At 44.0% G+C, this 19,303-nt stretch overlaps 1 protein-coding gene across 1 annotated transcript; it reads left to right on the forward strand.

Annotated features, from left to right (window-relative positions):
• Positions 1 to 217: 217 nt before the first annotated feature.
• Positions 218 to 6,675, forward strand: LOC112262378 (alkaline phosphatase-like). Its single transcript, XM_024438042.2, has 11 exons — positions 218 to 343; positions 1,525 to 1,644; positions 2,463 to 2,578; positions 2,973 to 3,147; positions 4,445 to 4,620; positions 4,833 to 4,973; positions 5,151 to 5,220; positions 5,361 to 5,495; positions 5,673 to 5,864; positions 6,004 to 6,123; positions 6,270 to 6,675. The coding sequence occupies exons 1-11, from the start codon at positions 274 to 276 to the stop codon at positions 6,533 to 6,535; spliced, it is 1,581 nt and encodes a 526-aa protein (XP_024293810.1). The 5' UTR covers positions 218 to 273; the 3' UTR covers positions 6,536 to 6,675.
• The last annotated feature ends 12,628 nt before the right edge of the window (positions 6,676 to 19,303 follow it).

The following is a 19,303-nucleotide window of genomic DNA, read 5'->3' on the forward strand; positions in this document are numbered from 1 at the left end:
AGAGGTAGGGACAGGGGTGGAGGTGTAATAATAGATGAAGGCTGGCTGCTCAGGGCCCATGGGGCCGTGTTAGGACAACACTACAACAAAACCACTACTTCTGTTCACTGTGAATGTCTAAGTTGAAACCTACCTACTTTCCACATCATTTGCTGCACTTTAAATCAAACACATCGTCAACTTTCATATACACTGATTTCTCCTTATTTTACAGACTCCCTCTAGTTTGGGACGTGGTGTGTGATAACACTACAGCGATAGAGAGAAAGCATCATGAAGGTGACAATCCTGTTCATCTGCTCCTGCCTGGCCTGGGAAGGCCTGGGGAAACCACAGTTTCCTGGTAATACACACACCTGTCAATAAATTTAATGTCTCTTAACAGCATCTAGCTGTTTGACTGAAATCTACCAGGAAGAGCTTAGAGGGGACACATACTAACACAGATCTATTTCGTTCCCTCTTCTCGCTGAAGTGTGCACTTCTTCACTCCCATTCATATATTTGAAAGGAAAGGGACCGGTTTAGGAAATGTAGTGGAAAGATCCTTTAGCACATGCTGAAACCAATCCAATGCTCCAATAGTCCTTGAGGAGGAGTGAATGAGTGCACACTTCAGGAAGAAGGGTAGAAGCTAAATTGGGCTTTGATTTATTGGAGATGTGACACATGCAGAAGTCTTTAAATGCTCTTCTTAAGGAAGTGCCACTTATCTGTTGTTTATGGCATCCTGTTTAGAATAACACGGCGTGTTAGGGTTATAACTGTCAGTCTATTGACCCCACTGAACATAATGCACACTGCATTTAAAATACGATGGCTAGTGTACCTCCATTTTCTCTGTTCTCTCTACAAAATGACCAGAATCATTTATCTCCTGAAATATTATGTACAGATAAGGAGAGGTTCACAAAATGGATTCCAGACGTGTAATATTTCTCCCTAAACAGTTATAAGATTAGGTTCCTTCTTATCGTAACATCATTAATGTATGTGCTGGTTTATATTAGGCAACGTGATTTCAGAAATAAGAAGCTTACGTGCTGGAGATCTCCAAAGTCATATGGTTGGCAGTGGCAGAGCCTACAGAACATGTCATTATCAATACAGTACATGTGTATATGCTTATGGTCATCCTGTTGGTCCCTTGATATTTATCGTCCATACTTGTTCATATTATATGTCATGCTGAGACTTAAAACCAGTGTAGAAATAAGTTACTCACAAAGGAACCTTGACATTGTCTGGCAGTAAAACATTAATTAGGAATGTTATAACTAGGTTATGAAAAATTAATAAATCAGGAAGTGATATTTTGGAAATAATGGACAACGCATCTTTTCTGTGTTATTCAAGTTTTTGTCCATCAAAAAATGCTTCCCTGGATAAACCTCAACGTGTATTCCATTTAATTGGGGCATATTCCGTCCCACTTTTCCCAGTACTTTCGCAGGTGTTACAGATCAGTTCTGCTGGCCTCTTTCCCTCCTCATTTAAAACTAAAAGTCTACCTCCATGTTGCAGACCAAGAGAAAGATCCCCTGTTCTGGAACACATGGGCTCAGAGTACTTTGAAGAATGCCCTCACACTTCAGAAGCTCAATCAAAACACTGCAAAGAACCTCATCCTCTTCCTTGGTGATGGTAAGCCATGATTACAGGGGCCTTTTTCATTCCATGAGTATGTGCCATACTGTATGATGAAGTGAAGTCTTAACTCTATGAGCTTATGTGCAGCATACAGATGTAATAGTTTTTATACATTTCCAGAATATCATTCCTAGTGGTTGAAGAAAACGAGTATTTTGATGATAAGTATGTCCTCCTCATCAAACACAGTCGTTTCCATCTAAACATTCTGGAGGATTGATGTAATCCAGTCAGAAGTAAATAGTATGTTTCAGACTTTCTAAATCGAATGTTGAATATGGGAGCCATCGAGCATTAAACAAACATGCTTACAGTGCCAATGGATAACTTTGCTTCTGCTTAATATTATGTTATATAGTGACCCATTAACTGTCCCCCCCAAAGGATCTTAACTGTCTATGTTTTACATGCAGCAGCTTAAAATGTATCTTACTCTATCATGTATGACAACCATGCTTAAAACAATCATGCTGGATAAAGTGGAAGTTCACGTCAGTTCACATCCTCTACAAAAGCATCCATTTTGATATCCACATAAAACAAAGGGAAAATAGATAGTTATCTCTAAAAATACAAATTTCTGGTAACTCAAGGCAGATCTCAAGTAAAAGCTCTTTTGACGGGGTTCTTTACCACCAAATGTAGAGTTGTCTGTTCAGTGGATGGAGCAGCTGCTGTGAAAAGTGACCACAGAGCCATGTTAATCAGATAGAAAACCAAAAGGTGTTAATGCATGAGATGGAAAGGCTTTCTATCCCTTAAATAGAATCACACCATAACAGACCGAGCACTGCTTTGCTTTTGTTGTGTAGGAATGGGCATTCCCACAGTGACGGCAGCACGAATACTGAAGGGGCAGCTGAGCAGACAGAGTGGGGAAGAGACCCAACTGGAGATGGACAATTTCCCCTTTGTTGCGCTTTCCAAGGTCTGACCTGGTCTGTTATCATATAGAAAAGCTATAGAATAGCATGCATTATTGATCTGGATGTAATGAATGGTTCACCAAGATCAAGACCAATATACCTGGTCACATACTGTCTATGTCATACGATAATAATGTGTTATTATGTTACATACTTGGCAAGAAGCCAGAACATCATAGAACTGTCTTTATAGTTAAGGGAGCAGCACATTCCACACATGATCATGTAGTAGTCTGTGTCAATAACTCTGTAAGAATGAAGAATGTAAAAGAAATTACACAATCTGAGCGTTTCAAGGTGATGCTTGGAGGTGTGGATAACACCAACCCGGCATGCAGAACAATGTCTCCTACTACAATTCTATATAATTCACACGTTACTGTCCTGTCTCTGCAGACGTATAACACCAATGCCCAGGTTGCAGACAGTGCGGGTACAGCCACAGCATTCCTCTGTGGGGTGAAGGCCAACGAGGGCACGGTGGGTGTGAGTGCAGCTGCCGTACGTTCCCAGTGCAACACCACACAGGGCAACGAGGTCACCTCCATCCTCAGATGGGCCAAGGAAGCCGGTACTGTCTCATTATAACTCATGTTTTTTCACAGTACCTTTCCACACCAGATCTATTAAGCCTTATTTGGCCAACCTGAGACAAGCAGTAGAGACACACCATGATAACATTGTAATCGTAGGCATGCATGAATCTCAATGGGGAGTTTATAGCTACAGATGTATTTTCTCAAAAGCAGAGACTCCCTAGCAGGCCCCAATGACTTAGAGACATGGCAGGAATGAAAACACGACACGTCAGAGAGGATCAGGGATCCAATCCTTAGCACCAGACCTGTTTGGCAGTGAACTTATGACCTGAGCCCTTCACATACTGTAACACATAGAAATTGATGACTCACATCAGGAACAGGCTTTAACTCATTCGTTTCTGACCCACTCATCCTCAGTGGAAATATTTGTACAACCATAATTATCTGTCTAACATAGTAAGTACTCTAACCATGATGGTTAAACAACAAACAAAAAATACATAAATTGTCATATTTCTCAAATGAGTGAAAATTGAATTCAAAACAAATCAAACTTTATTTGTCACATGCACCGAATACAACAAGTGTAGAACTTACTGTGAAATGCTTACTTACAAGCCCTTAACCAACAGTGCAGTTCAAGAAGAGTTAAGAAAATATTTACCAAATAAACTAAAGTAAAAAATAATAAAAAGTAACACAATAACATAACAATAACGAGGCTATATGCAGGGGGTACCGGCACCGAGTCAATGTAAGGGGGTACAGGTTATAGGGAATTTGTACATGTAGGTAAGGGTGAAGTGACTATGCATAGATAATTAACAGCGAATAGCAGTGGTGTGCAAAACAAATGGGGGGGTGTCAATGTAATTGTCCTGTGGCCATTTGATTTATTGTTCAGCAGTCTTATGGCTTGGGGGTAGAAGCTGTTAATGAGCCTTTTGGTCCTAGACTTGGCGCTCTGGTACCGTTTGCCGTGCGGTAGCAGAGGAAACAGTCTATGACTTGGGTGACTGAAGTCTCTGACAATGTTTTGGGCATTCCTCTGACACCGCCTATTATATTGGTCCTGGATTGCAGGAAGCTTGGCTCCAGTGATGTACTGGGCCCTACGCACAACACTCTGTAGTGCCTTACAGTCAGATGCCGAGGAGTTGCCATACCAGGATGCTGGATGCTCTCGATGGTCCCCTGGGTGTCAACAGAATTGTTCAACTAGAATTAGCAGATTCTTTGAAGCTATTGATTGTCTTCAGACCTGGCAGACTATTGCACAGAATCCAAGCAGCAGGTCCAAAAACAGTTTGTGTGTTTGTTACCCAGGCAAGTCAGTGGGAATAGTCACGACAACGCGTGTGAACCATGCCACCCCCAGTGCGGCCTATGCCCACTGTGTGGACAGGGAGTGGTACTCCGATGGTGAGATGCCAGCTGAGGCAGTACAGGCGGGCTGCAAGGACATCGCCAGGCAGCTCTTTGAGAACATTCCCAACATCGATGTGAGTCACATTATATAATATGGATCCTGATGTTACAGAAAATATCCAGTAATCATGTTAAAAACAGAGCATTATTGTTCAGACAGTAATAATGACCAACTTGCACCTGTAATATAAAGGCACACAGATAATAATAAAAGGAACATATTTAACCCTGCCGGGGATGTCCATAGAGAGGGATCAAATGTTTTACCTCTGTGGTGGATGTCTAGGTGATTATGGGAGGAGGGAGGAAGTACATGTTCCCCAAAAACCAGTCAGATGTGGAGTATCCTGGAGAGAAGAAACACTTCGGTACCCGCATCGATAGAAGGAACTTGGTGGAGGAGTGGAATAACCGAATGAAAAACAAGGTCAGCTGCTCTGTTTTAGTTCTTCTCTCACTCCTCTTCTACCATGTCCTGTTGTTTCTTCCTTGTTCTTCTCTGTCTTCCTTTCTCTATTTTTCTTATTAACATTTGAATCGTTTTAGTTGTCACAGGGTTGGATCAATGCCATATGACGTATTGTTTTATCTATTAAATAAACAGAACGCCCACTATGTATGGAACAAGAAGGAACTTTTATCTCTAAACCCTAATAGTGTGGATTACCTTTTGGGTGAGTTACTTTTTTTAAATTCTTGGCTCTTTATTGATTTCATGACCTGCCTGTTTCATCTTTTCTATTTATGTTAACCACTGATCATCTTCTCTACCTGTTTCACAATATATTAAACCCTGCTTCCTGTGTTAACACAGGTCTGTTTGAGCCTGGAGATCTTCCCTATGACCTGGAGAGAAACAATGAGACAGATCCTTCACTGACAGAGATGGTGGAGGTGGCCATTAAGATCCTGAAGAAAAACCCCAGTGGATTCTACCTGCTGGTGGAGGGTGATTGTTGTGCTACATTTACTCTGGCACCAGTAAATACTGTATCAGCTGCACAAGTTTAATAATTATATCATGTTGAATGTGAAGTTTGTACAGCTTAGGCTGCTTTGCCAGTCCTGATGCTAGATTTTCTCATCTGTCTGAGAGAGAGAGGTTAACCAGGCTGTGCGTTGGCAGGGGGGCGCATCGACCACGGACATCACGACGGTAAAGCCAAGCAGGCCCTGCATGAGGCAGTGGAGATGGACCGGGCCATTGGCCACGCCGGCCTCATGACCAGCATATATGACACAATGACTGTCGTCACTGCTGACCACTCTCACATGTTCAACTTTGGAGGCTACACTCCAAGGGGGAACACCATTTTTGGTGAGCAGTGGATGATTTTGCAACAATGTATTGTATATTGTATGTGGCTACACTCAGTCATCAGTCACTTGGATGTTGTGGATGTTGTAATTAATGGTTTGTGATGGAGGTGGTTCATTATTTTCCTCTCTGTATACAGGACTGGCTCCCATGTTGAGTGATGTGGACCAGAAGCCCTTCACAGCCATCTTATATGGGAATGGACCAGGGTTTAAAGTAGTCAATGGTCTGAGAGAGAACATCTCCACCCTTGGCTATGGTAAATTAAATCTTATCATCAATGGAGTATTGCCTCTGTCATAAAGAACACCACTTGGTCTTTGGCATGCCAGAAAATCATCCATCTGATCTCTTTCTCCATCCCTTTCCCCACCTCCACCCCTTCCCTTCCTTCCCTCTCTTCAGAGGAAAATAACTACAAGGCCCAGTCTTCAGTGCCGCTGAACATGGAGACTCATGGAGGAGAGGATGTGGCTGTGTTTGCTAAGGGCCCTATGGCTCACCTGCTGCACGGTGTCCACGAGCAGAACTACATTCCCCATGTCATGGCTTATGCTGCCTGCATTGGCCAGAACAGAGACCACTGCATGTCATCCAGTGGAGCCTCTAGTCTCAGCGCTGCTCTGCCCAGCCTGACAGCTCTCCTCAAACTCATCCACCTCCTCTGCTGACCTTTCACCCCAACCCCCCTCCTGCACTACCCCAACCCTCCTCTTAGTCTACATGTAATAGTCCCACATATTGTTTTCCAGTTGCAATGCCTATTTTCTTCTTGCCATTTTAAAAATATTTTTTCATTCTATAATGACCATGTGCATTTAAAGTTAGTGTTCTGAGGGTTGGTGTTGTTCAGTCAGATGTAGTGTTAGGGAAAATAAGAGGATATCACTTTATTTCTACTGTAACATATAGGATAGGTTGTGTTATTTTACTTTGGTATTGATCACTATTCAGTTAACACCAAAACTATGTGAAGATTTCTGTCATATCAGTTGGTTTAAGAGAAGGGTATATCTCTGAATTTATATCAATCATTGTATGGGAAAAATACCCTCCCGGGATTAATGACAAAGCAATGTTGCTGCCCACCTATATATTTGTTGTCTGTCAATTCCATGACTATGGATTAGTCAACTTTTCAAAGAAGCCAGTTCCTTTTGAAAATTAGAAACCTTATGCAGGGGAGAGCAAGGTGTGTTGTCACACTTTTCACACTCTCTAACATTTACTGGGCACAATACATCACAATCTTATAAATGTCATACCAAATGAATGAAGTCTTGGGCACATATGTTGTATTCATTACATCTTCATGTCTTATTTCAGTACAGAGTTGTACACCGTTAAATAGAGAGTGTGCACAGTTTGCTCCATCAGAGGGTAAATTGTCACACTTCGTCGGGTAAGTTGTCACATTGGAATATCAACAAATAAGAACACAACTAATTAATTGTAAATATTGATTTTAATTTCAAATTCAAAACCAAATTCAATTTCATTAAAGAGCTCAAAATAAAAACAATCATGCCTAGAGAATCTGGCAAATCATGACTTTCAATCAAAACAATAATACTGGCAGAGCACACAGTAATTAAGTGGCACGACCACTTTACTTCGAACCTTGAAATCGAACGTTCTCTGGCGTGTACATAGATCCACGGTAATTGTTGTAATTGGAATGGAATGGAATGCTGCAGATAACTTGCTTAATTAAATGTTTAAGGTCTTAACAAAACAGATGTGGTGTTTAAACACACTAATGCACTAATGCACAATTTTGTAACAGCCTATACGACGTACATCTGTATCTGACTAATCCGACTCATCTTCGGAGTCACAGTTCTGACACACATAAATTGCCTGGCCTGAGGTGCAAGCATCATGGGCCCATTTGTTGCATCTCACACAGTTCACCCACGTCTCCTTTGGAAGGCTGTTTGAAATGGCTCCACACAGACGAGGCAGAATCACTCCTCTTCATCTGATGATGATTCTTCTATGATTTCTTTTTTTTTTTAGCTGCCCTCTTGTTCTTTGCAGATCCACATTTTGACTCCCCCCCTTGCTTCCCTTTCTTCGGAAACAGCCTTTTGCTAGATTGTGCCTTATTCTTTTAAATTTCTATTGCCTGCTTCACTGGTGTGTCAGTTAGAATTGCTGTTTTGCGCCGTTTTCTTCCTTTACAAGCTTGTTTTCGGGGGTCAGCTTTTGAATATGGCCTGATGTCCTCTGGAGTTGGTAGTCTGCTGTCAGTAATGGCATTGCTGGGCAAGGGTGAGCTGGTGCTAGCATAAGAACTGGGCAGGTCTGTGTCTGAGCTCGTGCTAGGCAGGGCTGGAATAATGCTGGGGCCTGGCTGGTTGGTGCTGGAGCCAGGTTGGTGCTGGGGCCAGGCAGGGCTGGAATAGGTCTGGGGCCTGGCAGGTTGGTGTTGGGGCCTGACAGGGTTGGAATGTTGCTTGGGCCTGGCAGGGCAGGGTTGGTGCTGGGGCCTGGTAGGGTTGGAATAGTGCTGGGGCCTGGCAGGTTGGTGTTGGGGCCTGCCAGGGTTGGAATGTTGCTTGGGCCTGGCAGGGCAGGGTTGGTGTTGGGGCCTGCCAGGGCTGGAATGTTGCTTGGGCCTGGCAGGGCAGGGTTGGTGTTGGGGCCTGACAGGGTTGGAATGTTGCTTGGGCCTGGCAGGGCAGGGTTGGTGCTGGGGCCTGACAGGGTTGGAATGTTGCTTGGGCCTGGCAGGGCAGGGTTGGTGCTGGGGCCTGACAGGGTTGGAATGGTGCTTGGGCCTGGCAGGGCAGGGTTGGTGCTGGGGCCTGACAGGGTTGGAATGTTGCTTGGGCCTGGCAGGGCAGGGTTGGTGCTGGGGCCTGACAGGGTTGGAATGGTGCTTGGGCCTGGCAGGACAGGGTTGGTGCTGGGGCCTGGCAGGGTTGGAATGTTGCTTGGGCCTGGCAGGGCAGGGTTGGTGCTGGGGCCTGGCTGGTTGGTGCTGGAGCCAGGTTGGTGCTTGGGCCTGGCAGGGCAGGGTTGGTGCTGGGGCCTGACATGGTTGGAATGTTGCTTGGGCCTGGCAGGGCAGGGTTGGTGCTGGGGTCTGGCAGGGCAGGGTTGGTGCTGGGGCCTGGTAGGGCAGGGTTGGTGCTGGGACCTGGTAGGGTTGGGTTCTGTAATGTAGGATGGCGCAAACTCGGTTGTAATGTTGTACCCCAGCCACCCTAAAGCCAGCCTGTATATTCAAGGGGGTTGTAGCCAGAGGATAGGTGATTGCCACAATCCCAGGAATGTCATAAATTGACATTGTCTTCCCGGGATTGTTCCTCTTCCAGGCATCACAAGAGGTGTTGATGTGCCTCTTTAGCTGCCTGTAGACAGAACTGTCTAAGGTTGAAGCCGATGAGAGCAATGGGGTGGGAATGACAGCATAATTATGCCATTTACTCTGGTATAAGTGAGTCCATCAACAGACAGATAAGACTCGTGGTTTTGTCCAAAAGGAGTAAACAGGGCTTCTCCTTTGAGCACTTCGTATGCTCAACCAAATGTTTCAGGAAGTCAACAGTGCACATCTTTCATCCACCCAGAGGGATTTGTCCCTCCTTTCCTACCAGGTGGCCCGTTGATCAGGAAATGATCATGAAAGTTGACACGGGGAATATAAAATATGGAGGTATACTATTCCCTGTGGCTGAGACAGCACAAGCCAGTGTGACGAGGGTTCCCCTTTCAGCGGAGGTCAGTGACCCTACTTGTTTGAATCCACATCTGCCCACCACTTTGTCAGGTTCATGTTCAGTGGTCACTCCAGTTTCATCGACATTGCATATGTCTCCTGGTCCAACTTGATATCTCTCTAGCACTTATGCTACATTGTCGAAGAAAGCATTAACATTTTCTCTGTTGAAGCTACTTGCCCTGGCAAGGCTAGTTGCCTCTGGCTTTCTCAGCAACAGCGTTGGGTGCCGCTTTAAGAAGCCTGTAAACCACTCCAAGCTGGCCTTTTCCTTTTCTGCCCACATTGGCGCGAACTTCAGCTGGTGTGTCACAGCAAACTGGTAGGAAAGTCTTCTGACCTCACTTGGCGACAGACCAAAATAAAATGTCAGCTGACCTAGTACTATACTAAACAAGCTGCATCTCCAAATCAGGTGAAAAAACCTGTCGTGGCTTTGTATAGCCAACCACTGTTGTTGGCATGGCTGTCTGACTTTCAACTTCTTCTCTGGTAGCCTTTTGACAATACCGAGTCAGGGTACAGTAATTTATGTCAAAATCCTTTGCTGTACTCCTGATTGATTTGTTCTGCAACTTCACCTGCCTCACTGCCTTTAACATTATGCCAGGTGGTGGGCTGCCATCCTCTGTCTTTCTTTTATAATTTCTAACAATCTTTCTTTCCTTCCTTCCTTCCTTCCTTCCTTCCTTCCTTCCTTCCTTCCTTCCTTCCTTCCTTCCTTCCTTCCTTCCTTCCTTCATTCCTTCCTTCAAAATCACATTTCCTCATTGCAATTGCATATTCATTAGAGGCTTATTACGCCCACCTCCCTGTCTACTATTCTTGTTGCCACAATGCAATTCATAACACCACACTAAATTCATGACACTAAATTCATGACACTGTGTGTGTGTGTGTGTGTGTGTGTGTGTGTGTGTGTGGATATACTGTCTCATACAGTAGGCATGTAGTGTGTTAGTACACACACACACTCACACACACACACACACACACACACACACACACACACACACACACACACACACACACACACACACACACACACTGTCACACACACACTAGGGAGAGCCTGTCTTGTGTACTCTAGGGATGTGTCTGCTGCTCTAAACTGTATGTATATATATATATATATAATTTGCCCCAAACTGACATGTGTGCTAATGTTGGCTAAATCTTAGGACTGCAGCTAAACTATCAAAAGACACATTATTATCTCCTCTACTCAGTGCAAAATTATAATTTTTAACATTAATACCTAACAAAGATTAATTGCATAAAATGTAAAGTGCCAATTCTTTACTTTTGAAGGGGAGAAATAAGAAAATGGTGCTCACCTCAGATTAGAGTGACCTTGACCACATACGAACAGGAAGTTGACCATAGAACATGTAGTCACACAAAGTAGCTATTTGATTTTTGAGATAACACCTCTAGTGTTGGAGGTATGAACAGTGTGACAACCTACCTCGCTCTCCCCTAACATTCCTCTAGATTTGAATATGAATATATTATTTTAGCCACTCCAATGACCTAAACAGAAAGCAAACAGTAAACAGAATCTACATCATAAGCTTTCATCAGATTCCCTAAACAATCGTGTAAACATTACAATGAGCAAATCAGAGGCTATTTTGAGTGTATGGTTTAAAATGTTATTTTTTAAATGTAAATGGTATGTATTCCATCTCCTTAGTACATAATTCCCGAAAGCACTGAATGAAAAGTCCCCCACTGTCAGAATTTCATAAAATATAAGCTAGCCAATCTCTTACCCAATAAAGGAAGTCCTGTTGTTTTTTTCTGAAAATGTTGTGTTTACATTCTTGGTGTGTGTTCTGTAAATTATAGATAATGTGTCAGTTTTCCAGGAACTGATTTTGGTTGCACTTTCAATAAGCATTATGGGTACCATTTGGGATGGAAGATACACTGAATGTACAAAATATTAAGGACACCTGCTCTTTCTATGACATAAACTGACCAGGTGAATCCACGTGAAAGATATGACCCCTTATTGATGTCACTTGTTAAATCCACTTCAATCAGTCCATGTGAAGGGGAGGAGACAGGTTAAATAAGGATTTTTAAACCTTGAGACAATTGAGACATGGATTGTGTATCTATGCCATTTAGAAGGTGAATGGGAAGACAAAAGATTTAAGTGCTTTTGAACAGGGTATGGTAGCAGGTGCCAGGCGCACCGGTTTGTGTCAAGAACTGCAACGCTCGACAGTTTCCTGTGTGTATCAATGGTCCCCCACTGTAAGGACATCCAGCCAACTTGACACAACTGTGGGAATTATTGGAATGAACATGGGCCAGCAACCCTGCGGAGTCCATGCCCTGACGAATTGAGGCTGTTCTGAGAGCAAAAGGGAGGGGGGGGGGTGCAACTCAATATTAGGAAGGTGTCTTTAATGTTTTGTACACTAAGTGTATATTTTAACAAATCTGTCACTTCATAGAGAAATATTTAATGCTACATGCATTAATTTGTACATGTGTTTGTATTGGAATTATTAAAATACCTTGTCAGAAGGAAAACTTTTACTATTTAAAGAAAAAAGTAAAAATAGTGCAGTTGGAAGTGATTTGAAAATAGACAACAGAAATGTAAAATCTCTAACAATGAAGACTAGCTGGAATGTTATGTTCAAACAAACCTATACTCAACCTTGAATGCATGAGGTTTGTGTAGAATGTGAATGGACTCAAGCCACATACTGTAGCCCTTTGGGACTCATGGTGACTGGAGCATGAACATGGAGGTTTAGCTAAGATGGGTATGAAGTATAGTCCACACACTCTGGGGCATTCTTTATGTGGGTGCTGCACATAGTGCCTGGTTGGAATCTGGGCTCTAGGGGGTCTGTGTCTGGTGTATTTCCCTTACATATACCTTCTCACTGCAGGAGAGGCTTTATTCTGATAATTTCATCTTCCACCAGCCAAGATAAGAGAGCAATCTATCTGATGATATTTCTATAATCCTGTTTTATGTTTGTATGAATAATTGGAGGAATTTAACAGTTTCAAGCTTTATAACGTACACATTCAAGTATACTTTTAACTGCTCATACTCATTCATATTCTTTTTAAAGTACAGTAATAAAAAATAAGTCCCGAATATATGGCTTCATCTCTAATACACACACACAGTTTCACCAACTGTTTTCATTTCCTGCTTTATCACAAACAAGGTTAATCATGAACCAACTAGGGTGATAGTAGAGTTGTTCCAACAGGAGAGGAGTGTTACATCTGCTCCTGCCACACCCTCTACTGCTCATCCGGTGACTCCTTGACCGGCCGCCACTCCCCCAGTGCTCTTTCTCTCTCTCTGTGTGTGTGTGTGTGTATGATGTGTGATTGTGATTGTGTGGGCGGAGACAGGTGTGCTGGAGTCAGAGCAGATCTCCACCAGCTGCAACCTTTTCCTTAATCAAGACCTCTACAAATACTCAACCCTGCCACTTCCACGCTGCCAGATTGTTATCTCGGCTCATTCAGTCTATGATTCTAGCCATATTTTCCTGTTTAGATCCTGTTGTGCCTGTTTTCCCTTGCCTGACATTGTTTTCCTCTCCGCTACAGTTCTGTCCACTATGACTCTGGTCCCTGTCTCCAGTCCTATGTCTCGTCAGTCCTGCTACTCTGTCCTGGATCCCCCACTCTACGGCTCCCTTGGATTCCCCTCCCAGATTCCCCTTAGCCTCCACACCTGGTTTCCTGCAACCCGCCTGAGCTTCCCCTGGCCTGACCTTAATCTTCCCCCTGTGTTTCAATAAATACCTTGGTTACCTCATCCCAGCCTCCTCGTCTGAGTCTGCTCTTGGGTTCACCTGTTCCGCTACGCGTGACAAGGATAATTTTTCTGAGTTAGCACAAAAGGACACCACAGCAGTCACAGTCCTTTTATGAATCCAGCATGTGAAATGTGGGTTTGGGATTCTCGAGAATGCATTCCAGAATTGTAATTGGATTCTTATTGTTTCCCTGACCACAACTCGATCTGGTAATAAGCAAGTGATCCATCATCCAATCAGAAAGTTCCCCTCCCTGCTACTCCATCTAAAATATCTGTTTCAACACCTCTTCTGGAAATCACTATTTTATGTTTATTTTTGTAAAGTTGTGAGTCACTTTTGTGTTATGGATTGTTCACCTGATGTTCTCATGTTGACATATGAAAGGTTGGTTTTTGGATTCTCAATTTTGGATTCCCAAGAATATTTTGTGAGTGACTTTAGTTGTGGATTGTTCACAAGATGTTCTCATGTCTGGCATGTAAAATGTGGCTTTTGGATTAACTACCTGTTTCAAATTTGCAACACCTCTCCAGGAAATCACAATTGGTTTTGCTCTTAGGAAAGTCATTGATTAACATCTTACATAAATTGTCCCTTTTGAGTTGTATATTGTTCAAATCATCAAATCAAATCAAATCAAATCAAATTTTATTTGTCACATACACATGGTTAGCAGATGTTAATGCGAGTGTAGCGAAATGCTTGTGCTTCTAGTTCCGACAATGCAGTAATAACGAGCAAATAATCTAACTAACAATTCCAAAAAAAACCAAAAAAAACTACTGTCATACACAGTGTAAGGGGATAAAGAATATGTACATAAGGATATATGAATGAGTGATGGTACAGAGCAGCATAGGCAAGATACAGTAGATGATATCGAGTACAGTAGATGATATCGAGTACAGTATATACATATGAGATAAGTATGTAAACCAAGTGGCATAGTTAAAGTGGCTAGTGATACATGTATTACATAAGGATGCAGTCGATGATATAGAGTACAGTATCAACGTATGCATATGAGATGAACAATGTAGGGTAAGTAACATTATATAAGGTAGCATTGTTTAAAGTGGCTAGTGATATATTTACATCATTTCCCATCAATTCCCATGATTAAAGTGGCTGGAGTAGAGTCAGTGTCATTGACAGTGTGTTGGCAGTAGCCACTCAATGTTAGTGGTGGCTGTTTAACAGTCTGATGGCCTTGAGATAGAAGCTGTTTTTCAGTCTCTCGGTCCCAGCTTTGATGCACCTGTACTGACCTCGCCTTCTGGATGGCAGCGGGGTGAACAGGCAGTGGCTCGGATGGTTGATGTCCTTGATGATCTTTATGGCCTTCCTGTAGCATCGGGTGGTGTAGGTGTCCTGGAGGGCAGGTAGTTTGCCCCCGGTGATGCGTTGTGCAGACCTCACTACCCTCTGGAGAGCCTTACGGTTGAGGGCGGTGCAGTTGCCATACCAGGCGGTGATACAGCCCGCCAGGATGCTCTCGATTGTGCATCTGTAGAAGTTTGTGAGTGCTTTTGGTGACAAGCCGAATTTCTTCAGCCTCCTGAGGTTGAAGAGGCGCTGCTGCGCCTTCCTCACGATGCTGTCTGTGTGAGTGGACCAATTCAGTTTGTCTGTGATGTGTATGCCGAGGAACTTAAAACTTGCTACCCTCTCCACTACTGTTCCATCGATGTGGATGGGGGTGTTCCCTCTGCTGTTTCCTGAAGTCCACAATCATCTCCTTAGTTTTGTTGACGTTGAGTGTGAGGTTATTTTCCTGACACCACACTCCGAGGGCCCTCACCTCCTCCCTGTAGGCCGTCTCGTCGTTGTTGGTAATCAAGCCTACCACTGTTGTGTCGTCCGCAAACTTGATGATTGAGTTGGAGGCGTGCATGGCCACGCAGTCGTGGGTGAACAGGGAGTACAGGAGAGGGCTCAGAACGCACCCTTGTGGGGCCCCAGTGTTGAGGATCAGCGGGGAGGAGATGTTGTTGCCTACCCTCACCACCTGGGGGCGGCCCGTCAGGAAGTCCAGTACCCAGTTGCACAGGGCGGGGTCGAGACCCAGGGTCTCGAGCTTGATGACGAGCTTGGAGGGTACTATGGTGTTGAATGCCGAGCTGTAGTCGATGAACAGCATTCTCACATAGGTATTCCTCTTGTCCAGATGGGTTAGGGCAGTGTGCAGTGTGGTTGAGATTGCATCGTCTGTGGACCTATTTGGGCGGTAAGCAAATTGGAGTGGGTCAAGGGTGTCAGGTAGGGTGGAGGTGATATGGTCCTTGACTAGTCTCTCAAAGCACTTCATGATGACGGATGTGAGTGCTACGGGGCGGTAGTCGTTTAGCTCAGTTACCTTAGCTTTCTTGGGAACAGGAACAATGGTGGCCCTCTTGAAGCATGTGGGAACAGCAGACTGGTATAGGGATTGATTGAATATGTCCGTAAACACACCGGCCAGCTGGTCTGCGCATGCTCTGAGGGCGCGGCTGGGGATGCCGTCTGGGCCTGCAGCCTTGCGAGGGTTAACACGTTTAAATGTCTTACTCACTTCGGCTGCAGTGAAGGAGAGACCGCATGTTTCCGTTGCAGGCCGTGTCAGTGGCACTGTATTGTCCTCAAAGCGGGCAAAAAGTTATTTAGTCTGCCTGGGAGCAAGACATCCTGGTCCGTGACTGGGCTGGGTTTCTTCCTGTAGTCCGTGATTGACTGTAGACCCTGCCACATACCTCTTGTGTCTGAGCCGTTGAATTGAGATTCTACTTTGTCTCTGTACTGGCGCTTAGCTTGTTTGATAGCCTTGCGGAGGGAATAGCTGCACTGTTTGTATTCAGTCATGTTACCAGACACCTTGCCCTGATTAAAAGCAGTGGTTCGTGCCTTCAGTTTCACACGAATGCTGCCATCAATCCACGGTTTCTGGTTAGGGAATGTTTTAATCGTTGCTATGGGAACGACATCTTCAACGCACGTTCTAATGAACTCGCACACCGTATCAGCGTATTCGTCAATGTTGTTGTCTGACGCAATACGAAACATCTCCCAGTCCACGTGATGGAAGCAGTCTTGGAGTGTGGAGTCAGCTTGGTCGGACCAGCGTTGGACAGACCTCAGCGTGGGAGCTTCTTGTTTTAGTTTCTGTCTGTAGGCAGGGATCAACAAAATGGAGTCGTGGTCAGCTTTTCCGAAAGGGGGCGGGGCAGGGCCTTATATGCGTCGCGGAAGTTAGAGTAACAATGATCCAGGGTCTTTCCACCCCTGGTTGCGCAATCGATATGCTGATAAAATTTAGGGAGTCTTGTTTTCAGATTAGCCTTGTTAAAATCCCCAGCTACAATGAATGCAGCCTCCGGATAAATCGTTTCCAGTTTGCAGAGAGTTAAATAAAGTTCGTTCAGAGCCATCGATGTGTCTGCTTGGGGGATATATACGGCTGTGATTATAATCGAAGAGAATTCTCTTGGTAGATAATGCGGTCTACATTTGATTGTGAGGAATTCTAAATCAGGTGAACAGAAGGATTTGAGTTCCTGTATGTTTCTTTCATCACACCATGTCACGTTAGTCATAAGGCATACGCCCCCGCCCCTCTTCTTACCAGAAAGATGTTTGTTTCTGTCGGCACGATGCGTGGAGAAACCCGCTGGCTGCACCGCTTCGGATTGCGTCTCTCCAGTTAGCCATGTTTCCGTGAAGCAAAGAACGTTACAGTCTCTGATGTCCCTCTGGAATGCTACCCTTGCTCGGATTTCATCAACCTTGTTGTCAAGAGACTGGACATTGGCAAGAAGAATGCTAGGGAGTGGTGCACGATGTGCCCGTCTCCGGAGTCTGACCAGAAGACCGCTTCGTTTCCCTCTTTTTCTGAGTCGTTTTTTTTTTTGGTCGCTGCATGTGATCCACTCGGTTACACTGGTTGTAAGGCAGAACACAGGATCCGCATCGCGAAAAACATATTCTTGGTCGTACTGATGGTGAGTTGACGCTGATCTTATATTCAGTAGTTCTTCTCGGCTGTATGTAAAGAAACCTAAGATGACCTGGGGTACTAGTGTATGAAATAACACATAAAAAAACAAAAAACTGCATAGTTTCCTAGGAACGCGAAGCGAGGCGGCCATCTCTGTCGGCGCCGGAAGTATCACCAGGTGTCTCCCAGTCCTATAGTCAATTAGAAATTGAAATGCAAATGGAAAAACTCTGACTGCGCTGCAGTTATCCTGAAAAATATTTTATTGTATCATCAGAGCATCTCACTCTGAAATGATTGGCATCAAAGCCCATCAGCTTCACTGCCTCAATCTGTCAGGTCAGATAATGCTACCAATGTGGGACAGCGTTGTTCCTTCCCATGGACACTCGTTGTCTGTCTGTGTCTTTCTCTCAAATCATCCTCCCTCTCACTAATTCTCTTTATCGCTCCATCTCCCTTTCTCCCTCTGGATGTCTCCTTCTATCTCTCCGTTTCTCTGGGATCCTCAGTTCCAACTGGCCACTGACCTCCAGCCCTAGAGATTGACTCTGTGGGCCTGTGGAGCACAGCTGAATAATTGAAAAAAGCAAGAGTGTGTTTAGCGAGGCAGGGGCTCAGGTCTTATTCAGATCAAACACAGACAGCAGGAGCAGGCTGACAGGCTGCTGTAGAAAAGCAGCATTGAGACTGCAAGATGCTAATGCTCTCCTTTTTCAAAGCAGACATCCTCCTCTTACCCCCTCTGGGCCATTCAACAGCCCCTGAACCTGCTCCACATTTTGAGTGAGCTCAGGAGAGCACTGTTATTAATGAGATTCACAATGCTTCACATCTCCAAGCCCGCCTTCCAGACATAAGCATGCCACAGCCAGTCAACTCCCTCTCACCCAGTTCAGTGTTAGTATGGTGTTTGAGAGATCAGTTTTAGTATGGTCTTTGAAAGTTCAGCTTTAGTATGGTGTTTGAGAGCTCAGTTTTAGTATGGTGATGCAGAGATGCAATAGGTGTGTCTGTTGCCCATAGAACCTGTCTATCTTGGAAGTACACAGAATGACACAGAGCTACACAGGGTGAATAAGTGAAAGTCAGTCATTCACTGGGCAGCTACAGTAATCTAATAATTACTGTGTATTATCACACAAAGCCATATTACTAAAAATAATTGAAGTTCTCATTTTTCAACATTTGAATGTATGCCCTTTCGACCTCTGTCGGGATTGACAACTCATGTTTCTTATGAATAGGAAAGCTAATCCCTCTCCAGCCCTCTCTCTGTGTTGGTTTTTAATGAGTGTGGAAATACCAGAAAGCCCTGCCTTTCCTCCTGTGAATATTTCCATTTAGTTTCCTGTAATTCTCCTCCATACAGCCTCCCTATTATGAAAATAATGGTCTAAAATGCGCTGTGACGTTAGGAAACTGGAGCCTCCAATTTCATGAACTCAAGAATGAAACCAAGACATAGGTCACATTTAGAGAGAGGAAATCAGAGGAGCTAAAGTATGTACAGTACTCAGCAAATCTATGTAGCTAATTACAAACACAACACATAAAGCCATGTGTAACGATCCTCTTCGTCTGATGAAGAGTAGTCAAGATTGGACCAAAACGCACTAAGACAAAATAACAAAAATAGACCAACACGAAACAGTTCTGTCTGGTGCAGACACAGAGACAGAAAACAACTACCCACAAACACAGGTGGGAACAGGCTACCTAAGTATGGTTCTCAATCAGAGACAGCGATTGACAGCTGCCTCCAGGCCCATACAAAGAACAAAACATAGAATGACCCCCTTCCCAACTCATGCCCTGACCAAATGAAAATAGAGACATAAAAAAGGAACTAAGGTCAGGACATGACACCATGGCTGTATACTTTACACAATAAATAATAAATGCAACTGCAGGGAAAACATCCTATTAA

The sequence above is a fragment of the Oncorhynchus tshawytscha genome, linkage group LG02, assembly GCF_018296145.1.
Source record: "Oncorhynchus tshawytscha isolate Ot180627B linkage group LG02, Otsh_v2.0, whole genome shotgun sequence".
Lineage (NCBI taxonomy): Eukaryota > Metazoa > Chordata > Actinopteri > Salmoniformes > Salmonidae > Oncorhynchus > Oncorhynchus tshawytscha.

Bases quoted from the DNA above. Each gene is read 5' to 3' on its own strand.
- LOC112262378 (XM_024438042.2), top strand. From the start codon at position 274: ATGAAGGTGACAATCCTGTTCATCTGCTCCTGCCTGGCCTGGGAAGGC. The intron at 1,645-2,462 runs GTAAGCCATGAT...TTTGTTGTGTAG, and splicing joins CATCCTCTTCCTTGGTGATG to GAATGGGCATTCCCACAGTG. The intron at 5,496-5,672 runs GTGATTGTTGTG...GTGCGTTGGCAG, and splicing joins ATTCTACCTGCTGGTGGAGG to GGGGGCGCATCGACCACGGA.